The following is a 16,587-nucleotide window of genomic DNA, read 5'->3' as shown; positions in this document are numbered from 1 at the left end:
ACTGGGACAAGTTTTCTTGGTATCAAAACCAGCAGAATGATACTGTAGAGGGATCCAAAAATTGGCAGAAAGATAGACTAAGACCAGCAGTCAGCAACCTATGCCATGCATGCCACTAGATGGCATGTGAAAGAATTTTGAGTGGCACGCCAATTGTGCATAAAATTAAAAATTTCAAACTATGAACTGAATACTGATGTGTTAGCTTCTAAAACTGAACCACAAGGAGTCACAAATGTTTAAATATTCTAATTTTTTAATAATATTTTTATATAGTCTAATACATTTTTATTTAACTATAAAATACAATGTGCAATAAGTTTTATTTTAGTGGGATGTGTAGTGTCCAGTATTTTCAATTACATGTTTTGTAGCACGCCAATGCATTTGGGTTGCCAACCACTGGACTAAGACAATATCTAGTAATAGATTTTATTCAAAGAATAATCTTTCATTTATTTATTTTTTTGTATATATAAATTTGTTTGACATGTAAGTGATCACAAATTTATGGAAAACCCTGACACTGTTGAGTCTCTGATTACAAGTGAGACTTCAGCAAGTGTTGGAAGCCTCACTTATGATTTTTTAGGCATGGATGCATCAAAAAAATCTTATAGTCTATTAGTTCACTGAAAATTATAGTCTAGATTAGTTCACTGAAAGGTCAATGTTTTGCATATAGTTTGTGTTTACTTAAATTGTCTATACTGCAGTTGTTAGTGATTTTTCTGTTTTGTGTGGCTTTTATCTCATTTTACTTATATTTAACCCAGCTATGGAATCTGAGAAAGATGCAAATGCAATGGTATCATGCATAAACATCAATCACACATTTAATATATGTTTAATTCAAGTTTCTGGCATTCCTTAGTGGTTTAGAAACATAGAAGGCATATTTTAATGGTCCATGATGTGCTGTTGTTATTACAAGATCTTGGTCAGGTAAGGCTTTGAGTCAAAGTTCTAGAAAATGGGTGGTAAACCACTTATTATTTTATGTAAATGCTATTCAACATTTAAGTGTTAAACACACACTTCATGTAATCTTCATGCTTTATTTTATTTTTTTTATATTTCAAAATATTTTCATTGCCATATTAAGAAAATAATCTATTTTATCAAAACCATCATTTCTTATTGGACATTTTCCTCAAGATAAAAAGTTTATAATAGGATTCTACTATGAAACATTCAATACATCTGCAATTGCATTTGATCTATAATAATTAAATTAATCTTCAAAATAACTGAAGTAAAAGGTGGTACAATGACATTCAGACTTATGCCATTATTACTAATTAGATCTTAAAAAAAAACACACACACACACACAGAGAGAGAGAGAGCCTAACTTGCAGGATTGAATACAATCTAAAACAGAATAGTAAAATTTGTGATTTTTAGACTGGAATTCATTCTTCTGATAGAAGCCACACCAGATTCACTTTAACTGAAATGTTTATATATATTGTTTTAATTAAAACTTTATTTTCTTAAATTCTTTAAAAATACTTCTTACTGAACAAAACATTATGTTCCATATTCCTTGTATTTTTCTGGAAGCAGCATTTGATTGGATTAAATTTTAAAAATAGATGTCTTATTATATCTATCTGAATTATTCAATAAATTTTGAGAATAACAATGAAATTTAATTTACCAAATAGATGATGATATGTTTATACATTATTATATGTAATATTATTATTGTATTTAAACATTATGGCTAATTGAACATGCATTCTAGCATTAATCATATATTTCAACTGATAATGATGATCAATATTTTTAAGAATATGAAATCAATGATGACTAAAACAAAAATATTCAGATTCTAATGCAACAACCTAGTCAGATAACAATAAGCATCATAAGTATTAATTAAGCAAGAATAATATATTTTTTAATCCATAAAATTCCATCACAATGTAATTTTAACTATCTTAGTTCATATATTAAATGGATAAAATATAATGCCAAAAAGTCTGATATTAAGCAAGTTTTCTTAAATATTTTCATTATATTCAGCATAATTTTGTTATAGTTTAAACTTAGTTTATAATTTTATTTTTTGAGAACTATTTTGATATTACTTGACTTGTTATTTAAGACTTAAATTATCCAGATACTGTACCTTATATATTCTCTTTAAAAATTTCAATTTAATGCTTTTTATCTGTTCTGATTTTATAATAATAAAAAATATTTAAAACAGATAAAAATAATTTATTTAAGAATTTGAAAATTTTTAATTATCTATACAGCAAATTACAAAATATTTGAAAATGACATTGATTCCAATATCTATAATAAAGAATGAAGAACTTATTTCATAAATCATGATCATTTATAAAAATATTAAGTTACATGAAAATTATAATTTGAATATTCATTGATCAGAATTGTAAATTATTTTAAAAATAAATATACATAATCAATTTTTTCCTTCAAATTTCAATCTTTAGACAAATATATATCGTATATAAATGTATGTGTACATGCTTTTCTTTTGTAAAAGAATTTCTTTAGATCATTTATATTTAGATAAATGTGTATTTTTTTTTTTTTTCAAGAAAAGTCATTCATATATAAAATTGCATCTCACTATTTTAAGATACCTTTAATTTTCAACGAAGATCTGGTGTTTCTTGCATTGACTTTTTTATCCGCAAGAGTATAGTGGTATACCACTGATCCAATCTGGATATTGAATCATAATCTTTCACTGCATCTGTAAATCCATCTAGATCTTGTTCTTCCAATTTCTGTATGAGTGTCTAATAAAATTTTAAAAATAGAATTTTAATTTACACATTACTTTAGTAAAAAACTATGTATGTAATGAGAATATTTTTATACCGTTAACAATTTGCATTCTCTGGAATCAATAAATGAAGGGCACATCTCCTTATATTTATTAAGAGCGTGCTGTTAAATAAAATATAAAATTTAATATTTCAACAATAAAATTAAATTAATAAAACATCAATTTTAAAGATTTAATAATTTTATTAATTTTAAAACTGAATTTGTAATGAATGCTATAAACAATATTCAGTTTGAAAATAAAACAAGTATAGTTGAACCTCATTGTCACAAATAGTCATGATAACTAAAAAACTGTGTGTTAAAAGTAATTTATTACATCAAGTCACATCATCATTTGCATTAAAAAAATTAAAGAAAATACATATACAGTGGGTGATCGGTTAACAAACATAATCCGTTCCAAGACTTTGTTCACTATCCGAATTGTTTGTTAACCGATTATCAATTTACCATAGGTTTTTACGGGAATTTCATTAATTCGTTCTGGAGACCCCAAAAAATAAAAAAAATATACTTTTTAACTACGTTTATTTATATGTAATAATAAAAAAAAATATATATATATATACACACACAGACTTGCATTTTTATTAGTCATGTTTTTTTGTTTATGGGGGTTAAATAATCTGTCTAATGTCGATTACTTTTCTCTCTTCTTCAGGATTTTCAGAATTAATAGCATTGTAATTGTAGAGATCCCCAACCCTATTAACCTCAACCTGGTTTGATCTGACATCTCCCACTTCTTCAAAAGATCTTTAATTAATAGCAGATATCGGCATTAATCCTCTTTTTCATAATAAAACTTATCTCGCCAAGTTTCTCGGTGTTCTTCATTCAAGAGTTCTTGGCGTTCTTCTGTTGTCAGATCTGTTTTGGTTCCATTATGAGCTCTTCAATGTTCTTTATTTCTCAGATGTGATATTTGTTATTCCTTTAGCTGCTTGAGTTTTCTTAATTATAATGTATCTTTCTTAGATAAGATTGAACTGTGACCTACTGTAGATTTGTTCAAGCCATACTGCCCAGCAACATCAGACATCTTCTGCCCACTCTCTACCTTTGCTATTATACTCTCACCTTTTGAAAATAAACACCGACGCAAACCTTAATGAGTGCCTGCCCGACAGTCTCAGGAATACTATAAAATAATTTTTTCTGTCAGAAAAATAAAAGGCTGGAATTATAAGCGAGTATTTCAAAGTTCAAGGAATACTATCTGATCAGTATATATCGGGTTGATGTCTCCCGTGCTCCAAAAAGTTATCTGAAGACAAAGGAAAATCAATCAGTATTTGCTATTTTCGTCACTTCTTTTTATGTTTGTTCAGTAAAGTGTTCGTTACCTGATCAAGTGTTCATTGTCTGATCATAAAAATCTTTCGCGAAAGTGTTCATTATCTGATTTGTTTGTTTAACCAATCACCCACTGTATTTGGTTCACAAAAATTTATTATTAGCCAAACTGTGTAAACATTTAACTGCTACTACTACTTCTACTTCAATTTTTGCCATTTGCACCTGTTTTCAAGTATGCGCAAAACTGATTAACTTGCACAATTTCTGAATTCTGTAATTGTTAATAATGTATTTTTTACAAGTTTTGTTTCCATTTCTGCATTTTATAATTTGACATCCATTCTGTTCAGCATTTCTAACATTTTATTCCAATTCATTTTAAAACATAAGATAATTTAAGATTTAGATTAGAATTAAGTAGAGTAAACAGTATACTAAAAATTTATTATTAGTTTGTACACTTACATTTTGAAATAAAAATTTTCAAAATGTAAATCATCCCATATGTTATTTATAAAAAAATCCTATTTAGAATATTTTATATATTTTATAATATTTTGCAATCAATTTGATGCAGATTATGTTAAGACATTGTTTCTAATTCAATAGATTGTAATGACTTTGCTCCAAATTAGAGATTATTATTATTGTAAAAATAAGTTAATAGGTAATGACTTATAAGTTAGTTTATCATGTAATAACTTGCTCGGGAATTTAATTACAGTTAACAATTAGTTCAGGTAAACATTAATTAAAAATTTCAAATAATTTTAAATAATACCTGTGCATTTAATAAATCAACACACAAATGACATAAGCAGGCACGAAATAAATACTCTTTTGCACTGTATTTCAATAATGGACTTTCTAGTGAACTGCTGGCAACCTGAAAATTCAAAAATATACATATACATACATATTTGATAAACATAAAATTGTAAATTATTTTAAAATTACCTGTTCATAAATTTCAATAGCCTTTTCATACTGTTCTAATTGAGCAGCATACTTAGCCACATTTAATAAACACTTATTTGCAGAACTGTAATCATTTTAAAAATTTTCATAAACTTTAAAGATACAAAATACTTAAATTATCACAAAATATTTTATGCTGTTATGCTTAGGGTCTTAAGTAAACAAAGAAATTTTATATAATTTATACTCTGAAATCTTAAAATTGGAATTTATAATGAATTAATCTTTAATTATAAACAGAAATACAAGCTACTTTAACAAAAACTTGTGATAATCATTTAACACAGAAATTGATTTAAAATTTCCCTTTTAATTAAACAATAAAAGTTACCCTTTCTCCAAGGTTATAACGCATCTTCTCCCACAGGTGCCACCACAAAATGCAGTGGCACTAGTAAAATGTAAACAATATGGCTATGAATAGAGGATAATGCAGGTGGATATTTTTTAAACTTTATATTAAACAATGGTTCAATATTGCTCTGTGCTCCAGTGCAAATATAAATAGGGAGATTATTATAATGAACAGAAAATTCTCTTTTACAAGTTTCTGGTAGAAAGCAAATTAAGAAAAGTATGAGTTTTGAAGTTAAAGATTGGAAATAAAGTATAACAAGATGATTATCTTCTCAGCAGTTGAATAAAAAGTTTCTTAGTTTTACATTATGACTTATTTGTCCTACTGTATAAAAGACACTTTGAAAAAGATATTACAGTGCTTTAGTTTTATTTCTATTTTTGTTATTATTTATTTAAAAATTTTAGTAATTTAAAAACCTACTTCCAGCTTTTTAAAAAGGAATGTTACTTTTATTCAAACAAGTTTTTATATTTTTTTGAAAAAGGTAATATTGAAAGCTAAATGTGTGAAACAAGTTGGTTAACTTTTCAATAAATTCCACATCCTTAGTTATTTTGACGACAGCAATTTCTTTATCCAAACTTGAAAAGACATACATATCTAGAATGACATTTGAATTTGAGTATAATACAGTGGAACCCCGGTTAATGAACGTCCTGGTTAACGACCAAATCGGTTAATGAACTTTTATTTTGCAAAAATTTTGTCTTGGATAACGAACAAAATTCGGATAATGAACTTAACAGCTTTTTGTGTCAAATCTGTAAGCTTGCCAACTTTCATGTCAAATCAGTTAATCATGTGTCGGTGATGGTCTAGGGTCCATTCGTACATTGGTGGTGGCGGAGGAGACAAAGATGACAAGTATTTTACAGTGAAAATCATTTATTAGAATGGGAAGATGCTTACATATTTGAGGTAGTTGGAAATGGCTTATCTACAGTATTTTCTCTCGGCACTGAGGAGTGGCGTATCGCTGGTCCTATGATAGTGCAAGCTGATCAGTTGTAGCCCCAGAGCGGAAGAGATAGGTTCGCTTGGTCACAGAAGAGATGATAGGTGACAGAGCTGCAACAACTGGAGCGGTCTGCGAGACACAACACAAATTTTAGCGGGCACGACTTCAGGCTTAATCCAGATGAAGACGACACAGATTAATCGCCATAGAATTTTTAGGAAAACTGCGTTTTGACCTTGATATTCAGTGTTTTTATAATATTTCTTCCTTGAATCTCATCTTACGATTAGTCCTGCATCACATTCCTTGCTTCACAATTGTTTTCTTCTTTGTCTCCAGGTGAAAACTGAAATCAGATCAGGTCACGAGAAAGATTTGTTCCGAGGCGTTTATTTGACACCTGTTCGTCAACTCTGATCAGAGATTGTTGAACCTATAAGCTTTTCGCTCATAATTTAGCTTATTGTTTCTGCTATCTGTCATTTTAGAACTTTAACAATTGTATGTGATGTTTTTATACCCGTCAAATCTTTCCCCTTTTCCGAAAATTTAACCTAGATCGACTGTTTATGAGCACGTTTTCCTATATTTTCATTAAAAAAAACCCATTTTAAAAATAAAATTACAAAAATACTGACGGCTAAAACGGATTAACTGTATTTGCATTAATTTCTATGGGAAAAATTGCTTTGGTTAATGAACGGACTTGTGGAACGGATTACGTTCATTAACCGGAGTTCCACTGTACTTGTGTTTCTTTGTAAGACAGTATGTCTCATACTAATTAACAGTAATTAACAAAATTTATTACAATAGGATCAGTTTTACATGAATTTTTTATACTTCATCATGCTAGTAAAGTTACTTAACAATTAAATATATACCTTTTATTTTTGGAGATTTGAGGAGCTGGTTAAGATTAATCCTAACAGACTTGTATCTGGTCTCTATAGACCCGATGCGTTTTCAATTAAAACAATTTTTATTTCCTATTTTTCTGAGGAGTTTTTTTGTAATCTATTCGGGATGAGTGCTACTATCATCTCAGTACTAGATACTACATGTAAACATGTTCATGTTTGTTTTGACCCAAAATGAGTTCTTATGTTACCCTTTGCATATCATTATGCAATATATGACTCAAAAACATTTTATTAGATGAATTAAGTACAAGATTTAGTTAGTCATTATCAGTAATAATTCAAAAAAATTTCAATAAATAAGTCATATTTTAAGAATGTTTATCACTTTTGTTTTTTCACCAAAGTGATGTTTCCTTTCCTTACATTACAATTTTCAAAATTGTTTAATTCACGTTTACTTTTACTCAATTTGAAAAATTTGTACTGTAATGAAGAAAAATATGTTTCTTCTTTGAAATGAAATAATTTATTGATTTTATATCCCATTAATAAACCAATTTTAAACAAATGCAAATTTTGGATAATTTATGCTCCAAAGTGAGTTCACTGGAAAATAATTCAGTTGAGTCCACAAAAGTTAAGTAAATACCTACTTAATCTTTACTAAACCAGGCAATTAGATAGGTACCTAAATAGCAAACCAAGCCTTTAGCTTAATAAGAGACCACAAATGAAAATTGATAAACCATTTATACCCATTTTCTTGCCAGAACAGATAAAAAGTAAAATTTGTTATATCCATTTGTGACCAATTATCTAAGCATTTAAGTGTAGGTTATCTAGGATATAAATGTGTAATTCAATTCTCTATTGTAGTTTTAGTAAATGAAAGACTAATAAACTTATGGATTACTACATTGGCTGCCCACAACATTCATTTGCATCAGGCAGCCATTAATAACTTATTAAGATAAGTAAAAATTATGAATGTAATTTGTGAAACAGCAATATGCAAAATCTGTGGCAGAAAACTTAAAATAATTAAATAAAAAATATGGCCAAAATAAGAACACCAATGACAACAGATGGCTTTACTTTGTAAAGAATTATGGTATGCATCACATGCTTGCTTCAGTAAATATCATAATTTTCTAGGCTTATATGTTACGGTAACTACAAAAAACCTTACACATTATAATATTTTTTCTTATCTTTAGTACAGTCTTCAAAAGTACTATCCACAATTTCATAAACAAGCAAATTTTAACTTCAACAAAATACAGTAGAGCATTGATTATCCGACTCAATTGGGGACTGGGATTGGTCGGATAACTGAAAAAAGAATAACCAAAAAGTATGAAAAAATACATTATTAGTATAGTATATTAGTACTGTACATCCCATGTAATTAGTAAATCGCTCTTAATCTACTTCACGTTGAATTTTCATCGATGTTAAGCCTAACAAAATTTTTTTAAAAATAATAATCATCACTATTGTATCGTTAAAAATTATTTTTAAATTATTTTATTGCTCATGAAACAAACAACCACTCATAATTAAAAAATTAAGTCTCATTTAAATACTGGCCTCCCTTCAATGGTTGAGCCAGTGTTGCCAGCTGAAACACGCAAAAATTTAACAAAAATAATATTAAAGTAGCCAAGACATACGGGACAATCCGATTTTCAACGTGAGTGTTGAGTGTTGAAGTCAACAATTTGACGTTCCAACTCGAGTACGAAGTGCTTAGTTTCCATAATTCCATTCTCAGCAAGATGGATTCCATTCAAATGTCGCACCAATTACCCACAATTCATTGGAAATTAGCAGTCAACATGTCTGTTGAGTGCTGTGTGTGTTGAGACAGCGCTGACAACAACGCCACTTCAACATTGAAAAAAGGAACGATTTTTAATGAACGTTAAGATCAGTGCTGTGTCAGTGTTGAAAATTGGAATGTCCCGATAGCCAAATATTGTAGCGCCACATCACTAGCGGATATTTTAAATCTGCCGACTAGAACAGTTGGTTAACCAATGTAATGGTTGATCGGGGATCGGATAATCGATGCTCTACTGTACTGTTATTTGAATAGCATCAACAGTTAAACAATCCCTCTTTTCAATGTTCCTACTTTACTCATTAAGTGGCATTAGTGCTTCCTGTAAATGACAATAGAATCAGTTATTTAATTCATAAGTAGGATTTGGATTTTTGAGCCAAACCTTTTCTCCCAGTTTAATGCATAACATAGAAACATCAAACACAAGGCAAGGGTTTTTCAAAACACTTTCAATGTCTAAAATTGGCTAATTTTGAGTATTTTTGCTTTTGTTCACTAATTTCAAAAATAAACACTCAAAATCTTAAATTTCATGCTATGATTGGTTAAAAAAAATTCTATTAATGTTAATTATAAAAAACAATATTACATGACTTCAACAGATACAAATTATTCCTGTAGTTAGGCCTATATTTGTGTGTCTAAGTATTGAGACTACGGGGAGGGAGTTGTTGTCATTAAAAGCACTATTAAAGAAATGGATAGAAGAAAAACATGAAGGGCTGTACAGAAAATGTTTCTCAACTGATAAAAAGATAACTTTTTGTAAAGCTTATTCACAAAAGGATCTGAATATCTATTTATTTACAAATAATGTAGTTATTCACATTGGAAGAGGTAATTGTGCAAACCTCAATATTTAACCTCATTTTAAAAATATTTTACAAAAATCAGAATGTTAGTGTACATTCAGAAAACAATAACAACTATGTAAGCTTTTAAAACTATCGAGTGTTGTCCAAAAAAAAAAAAAATGAATTTCAGAACTGCTTTCAATCACGGTATTACCATGGCAGAAACATACAACAGCAAAGGGTCATTTATTTCAAAGTAATTGTTTTGTAATTCATTGTCTACTCTCATAATAAAACTATTGTTATATATTTTTTGGCTTTTATATATATATATACACTTTAAGATATTTAGATAATGGTAAGATTATACAATATTAATACTGAATTAGTAAAAACAAATGTAATAATTAGTTACCTATTAGATTCTTCTCCACGAAAATAATCTGCAGCCTGTTCATAATGACAAATAGCCTAAAAATAATAAATATTATAAATGACAAGATTATATTATCAGAATATATTCAAACAACTGTTTAACATTAGAATAGTCAAAAAAGTCAATTTGACCACTAGTAAACTTTGTGAATTTGTCATGCAGTATGAGTGTAAAACTTGATTTTTCTTCATTCACACAAAAATGTGTGTTTAGATTCTACAAAAACACTAATATAAGACATTATACCTATCTATAAAATGGCCATTAACAGTGAATTTGACCAATTTATTTTTCTTAACTCTAAACTGGGCATTATTCACTGTTGAAATATCAAATTTATTGTGCTGGTGAAGTGCATTTTGTAAATACTGCATTTATTATATCCAACTATTGATGCTTGTGCATGCTTTCCTTCTGTAATTCAATCTATAATAATCTCTTGTTATAATTTATAATAAGCTTTGCTTCCTCTAGCAATTACTGGCAGAGAATGAAAATGTGGAGTAAGGCAACCCTCACAATATACAGGAAATCCTTGTTAATTCAAACTCAGATAGTTCAAAATCCCATTAGTTTGTAACTGTACTATTTATCCTGATGGGTGATATAGAGGTTTACATACAAGGGGCAGTCAAAAAGTTCCCAGAATTTACCCACAGTTAGAAAACACGATATAAGATAAGGTTATGCATTGCTATGGCGGGAAGCTCAGCATGTCTATTTGCAGTGTGATAATGCTTGTGCAAGTCTAAACTTGCACAAGCATTATCACACTGCAAATAGACATCCATCAACCGTCTTTTTGGGCATGACTGCTTATCATACGGTGCAATGTCCCAGTTTGAGCAGCATGCAAATATCAAATTCATGTGCAAATTGAGGAAAACTGCTGCAGAGATGCTGTTTGACCTGCAACAAGTTTATGGTGCTAAGACACTAAAGAAATCTGCAGTTTATGATTGGTTTGGCTGGTTTAAAAATGGACAGGAGATGCTGGGGGACAGGAGATGCTGGATGTCATTTATTAACAAAATTCTGATTAGGTTTAATTAAGTAAGTGGAAATCAAATATTGTTTAAACAACATTTAAAATTTTTCAAACTAAAACAGTATTTTTAAATATATTTTTTCAGTTTTTTTTGTCACAGTNTGACAAGATTATATTATCAGAATATATTCAAACAACTGTTTAACATTAGAATAGTCAAAAAAGTCAATTTGACCACTAGTAAACTTTGTGAATTTGTCATGCAGAAATATACATAATCAATTTTTTCCTTCAAATTTCAATCTTTAGACAAATATATATCGTATATAAATGTATGTGTACATGCTTTTCTTTTGTAAAAGAATTTCTTTAGATCATTTATATTTAGATAAATGTGTATTTTTTTTTTTTTTCAAGAAAAGTCATTCATATATAAAATTGCATCTCACTATTTTAAGATACCTTTAATTTTCAACGAAGATCTGGTGTTTCTTGCATTGACTTTTTTATCCGCAAGAGTATAGTGGTATACCACTGATCCAATCTGGATATTGAATCATAATCTTTCACTGCATCTGTAAATCCATCTAGATCTTGTTCTTCCAATTTCTGTATGAGTGTCTAATAAAATTTTAAAAATAGAATTTTAATTTACACATTACTTTAGTAAAAAACTATGTATGTAATGAGAATATTTTTATACCGTTAACAATTTGCATTCTCTGGAATCAATAAATGAAGGGCACATCTCCTTATATTTATTAAGAGCGTGCTGTTAAATAAAATATAAAATTTAATATTTCAACAATAAAATTAAATTAATAAAACATCAATTTTAAAGATTTAATAATTTTATTAATTTTAAAACTGAATTTGTAATGAATGCTATAAACAATATTCAGTTTGAAAATAAAACAAGTATAGTTGAACCTCATTGTCACAAATAGTCATGATAACTAAAAAACTGTGTGTTAAAAGTAATTTATTACATCAAGTCACATCATCATTTGCATTAAAAAAATTAAAGAAAATACATATACAGTGGGTGATCGGTTAACAAACATAATCCGTTCCAAGACTTTGTTCACTATCCGAATTGTTTGTTAACCGATTATCAATTTACCATAGGTTTTTACGGGAATTTCATTAATTCGTTCTGGAGACCCCAAAAAATAAAAAAAATATACTTTTTAACTACGTTTATTTATATGTAATAATAAAAAAAAATATATATATATATACACTTTAAGATATTTAGATAATGGTAAGATTATACAATATTAATACTGAATTAGTAAAAACAAATGTAATAATTAGTTACCTATTAGATTCTTCTCCACGAAAATAATCTGCAGCCTGTTCATAATGACAAATAGCCTAAAAATAATAAATATTATAAATGACAAGATTATATTATCAGAATATATTCAAACAACTGTTTAACATTAGAATAGTCAAAAAAGTCAATTTGACCACTAGTAAACTTTGTGAATTTGTCATGCAGTATGAGTGTAAAACTTGATTTTTCTTCATTCACACAAAAATGTGTGTTTAGATTCTACAAAAACACTAATATAAGACATTATACCTATCTATAAAATGGCCATTAACAGTGAATTTGACCAATTTATTTTTCTTAACTCTAAACTGGGCATTATTCACTGTTGAAATATCAAATTTATTGTGCTGGTGAAGTGCATTTTGTAAATACTGCATTTATTTATTATATCCAACTATTGATGCTTGTGCATGCTTTCCTTCTGTAATTCAATCTATAATCTCTTGTTATAATTTATAATAAGCTTTGCTTCCTCTAGCAATTACTGGCAGAGAATGAAAATGTGGAGTAAGGCAACCCTCACAATATACAGGAAATCCTTGTTAATTCAAACTCAGATAGTTCAAAATCCCATTAGTTTGTAACTGTACTATTTATCCTGATGGGTGATATAGAGGTTTACATACAAGGGGCAGTCAAAAAGTTCCCAGAATTTACCCACAGTTAGAAAACACGATATAAGATAAGGTTATGCATTGCTATGGCGGGAAGCTCAGCATGTCTATTTGCAGTGTGATAATGCTTGTGCAAGTCTAAACTTGCACAAGCATTATCACACTGCAAATAGACATCCATCAACCGTCTTTTTGGGCATGACTGCTTATCATACGGTGCAATGTCCCAGTTTGAGCAGCATGCAAATATCAAATTCATGTGCAAATTGAGGAAAACTGCTGCAGAGATGCTGTTTGACCTGCAACAAGTTTATGGTGCTAAGACACTAAAGAAATCTGCAGTTTATGATTGGTTTGGCTGGTTTAAAAATGGACAGGAGATGCTGGGGGACAGGAGATGCTGGATGTCATTTATTAACAAAATTCTGATTAGGTTTAATTAAGTAAGTGGAAATCAAATATTGTTTAAACAACATTTAAAATTTTTCAAACTAAAACAGTATTTTTAAATATATTTTTTCAGTTTTTTTGTCACAGTGAATTTTAATAAACAAACAATTAAGTATATAAATATACCTTTTCAATATCAGATAAATCCAATTCATATATTTCAGCAATAGTATTGTGATGCTTGGCAGCAATTGTAAATCTCCCCTTAAATAATTTTTAATAAACAATAGCATATTTAAAAAATAATAATAAATTATTATCATAATCAAATTTCTAAAATAATAAAAATTAATTATAGTTACCATATCAGTATAGATTTCAATGGCTTTTAGAAAACAACTTATTGCCTCTGAAAAAAATGACAATTAAAAAGCTGTAATTATACAATATGGGAAACAATTATGCTAAATCTATGAAAAGTTCTTAAATGTAGGATATTAATAACGTGTATTTTATGGAAAACAAAATTATACAAGAAAATTCAAGAATATGATATTCAATGAAAACTTAGCACTTAATTTCTATATGAGTATAATTACAATATCTCTGTAGAATTCAAATTTTTGTGCAGCAATTGTAAAACAAATTCTGGATCATCTTGATATTTTTAATTGTTGTAATATGCGTACAGAGTTATCATAACTAACTCTAATTAGATACCTCTTTAAACACATTCCAAGTAAAGTCCAAAAACATTAAATTGGCCAATAAACAATGCATTCTATAATGTTGCACACAAATTTGAATCTTAAAGAAATATTGACTACTCATGAAGAAAATTGATTTATTTTTACTAAACATAGACCTTTACTCGAATGTGTTTTAGATTATAATCATTTATTATGTAATGGCAATGTTTTTTATATAAATAGAACGTATCTTTATGGGCAATTGCATTGGTTCAAAACTAGCTGAACTATGCATGATAAAAACCAATGATATAATAATAGAATAATCAATAAATGGTTTTTTAATAACAACACTGGAAAACACAACTACAGTAGAGCATCGATTATCCAACTCAATTGGAGACTCAGGTTGGTCGGATAACTGAAAAATCGGATAATCGAAAAGAATGAAAAAAATACATTATTACTATAGTATATCCCATGTAATTAGCATATTAGTATACCGCTATTAACCAACTTCGCGTTAATTTTCATCGATGCTAAGCCTAACAAAATTTTTTTAAAAATAATAATCTTCACTATTGTATCGTTAAAAATTATTTTTAAATCATTTTATTGCTCATGAAACAAACAACCACTCATAATTAAAAAATTAAGTCTCATTTAAATACTGTCCTCCCTTCAATGGTCGAGCCATGGTTGCCAGCTAAAACACACAAAAATTTAACAAAAATAATATTAAAATAGCCAAGACATAGCCAAATATTGTAGCGCCACATCACTAGCGGACATTTAAAATTTGCCGACTAGAACGGTCAGTTAACCAAAGTGACGGTTAATCGGGGGTCGGATAATCGATGCTCTACTGAATTTATAGAAAACTTGATTGCATTCCCATCATTTTTGAAAAATACAAAAATTATTGAAACCATGTAACATTGTCCTTGCCCCTACATTGAACAATAACAATGCCTTTTAAAAACCAAAGAATTAATCAAAAGAAGAACAACATTAAATAATAATTTGTTTTATAAGTTCACTTGTAGCTGTCAACCAAAGTATTATTATGTAGGTGAGATTGTTAGAACATTAAAAACTAGAATCAGAAAACATTTACATGCAGTCAAGTATAATTATTCCAACTCTGCAGTTATCTTACAAAAATTGCATTCTAGAAGGTTGCAAGATCTCACTCAAGTGTTAAAATTCTTAAAAAAGAAAAAAATTATCAAAAGAAAACTTTTCAAACATTTGAAAATTTATTAAAATTAATGAAAACAGAATAAATTTGAATACAGGATTTGTCATTAGTGAGATCTGGAAACTATTATTACAAAAATGAGAAGAGTCCATTTTAGATGCATTTCCACCATATCCCCTGGTTAAATAACAGTAAAACATCATTAAGTTGGACACCTGTGGTGAGCATCCAAAGTGTCCAGGTTAGCAAGGGTGACCAGGTTAGAGAGCTTGAGCATTCCTACAGACTTGTACATACCTACATGCATACCACATTTACTAAACCTATGTCTTGCTAAATATAATAAAAAAAAGCATCAGTTTCTAATATCACAAAATTTAATGACTGAAAATGCATGGTAATACAATACTGTACACATTACATAGTTCAATAAAATATCATTAAACCAGCTTGTAGGCTATTACAGTCGATCCCCCTATAACACTGTTGATTATTCCGTTTTATATGAATTCCATGTAGTACGAGTCACTTAGATTTTACAAATACGTGAGTTGTTCACAGCCCGGCACACATATTTGTAAAATCTAAGTGACTCATACAACATGGAATTCATAAAAAACAGAATAATCAACAGTGTTATAGGGGGGGTCGACTGTAGTTGTAATGTCTTGTCTACAAAAACATAATATTAATTATGCCAATATGACTTTCCATTGAAACATACTGATATGCTGCAGTTGAGTATATTATTTAAGATCAAATTAACATCTGAAAAAACAATCTGTCTTAAATCTGCAATCAATAGAGAAATACTTAAAGACAATTCATTTGTACAGTAAACATGTTTTTATTTTTTGCCAAATAATTTTGTTACGTGGGACTTATGAAGATGTGTCAGTCTGGACTTTGTCAGTTCCTTTTATATTTCTTCCCAAATCTCAAAAACAAGGTTGACAATGTGCAAATACATAACATTCAAGTTCTATAATATATATGAGGG

General features: G+C 28.6%; 1 protein-coding gene and 1 long non-coding RNA gene across 3 annotated transcripts in view; both read right to left on the bottom strand.

The window, feature by feature from the left end:
• Positions 1-2,522: 2,522 nt before the first annotated feature.
• Positions 2,523-16,587, bottom strand: part of LOC111624973 (alpha-soluble NSF attachment protein-like) — a 31,330-nt gene continuing 17,265 nt past the window's right edge. The window contains exons 4-10 of one of the 2 annotated variants that reach the window (XM_023367976.1): positions 14,060-14,106; positions 13,884-13,961; positions 12,676-12,731; positions 5,088-5,172; positions 4,912-5,016; positions 2,862-2,930; positions 2,523-2,779 (exon numbers count right to left, since the gene is read on the bottom strand). In XM_023367976.1, coding sequence (XP_023223744.1) covers positions 2,630-2,779; positions 2,862-2,930; positions 4,912-5,016; positions 5,088-5,172; positions 12,676-12,731; positions 13,884-13,961; positions 14,060-14,106 — 590 coding nt within the window. In that variant the 3' untranslated portion in view covers positions 2,523-2,629. Of the gene's footprint in view, positions 2,780-2,861; positions 2,931-4,911; positions 5,017-5,087; positions 5,173-10,345; positions 10,402-12,675; positions 12,732-13,883; positions 13,962-14,059; positions 14,107-16,587 lie in introns of both variants that reach the window. The other variant, XM_023367977.1, reaches the window with a different exon arrangement.
• Positions 11,852-12,187, bottom strand: LOC111624974. Its single transcript, XR_002756665.1, has 2 exons — positions 12,058-12,187; positions 11,852-11,975 (listed from the first exon to the last, which is right to left on the bottom strand). It is a non-coding gene; the product is annotated as an uncharacterized LOC111624974 (long non-coding RNA).

The sequence above is a fragment of the Centruroides sculpturatus genome, unplaced genomic scaffold, assembly GCF_000671375.1.
Source record: "Centruroides sculpturatus isolate CEXI.00-Female unplaced genomic scaffold, Cexi_2.0 scaffold371, whole genome shotgun sequence".
Classification (NCBI taxonomy): domain Eukaryota; kingdom Metazoa; phylum Arthropoda; class Arachnida; order Scorpiones; family Buthidae; genus Centruroides; species Centruroides sculpturatus.
Note: the sequence above shows the minus strand (reverse complement) of the source record. Positions and strands in the feature narration are given on the sequence as shown.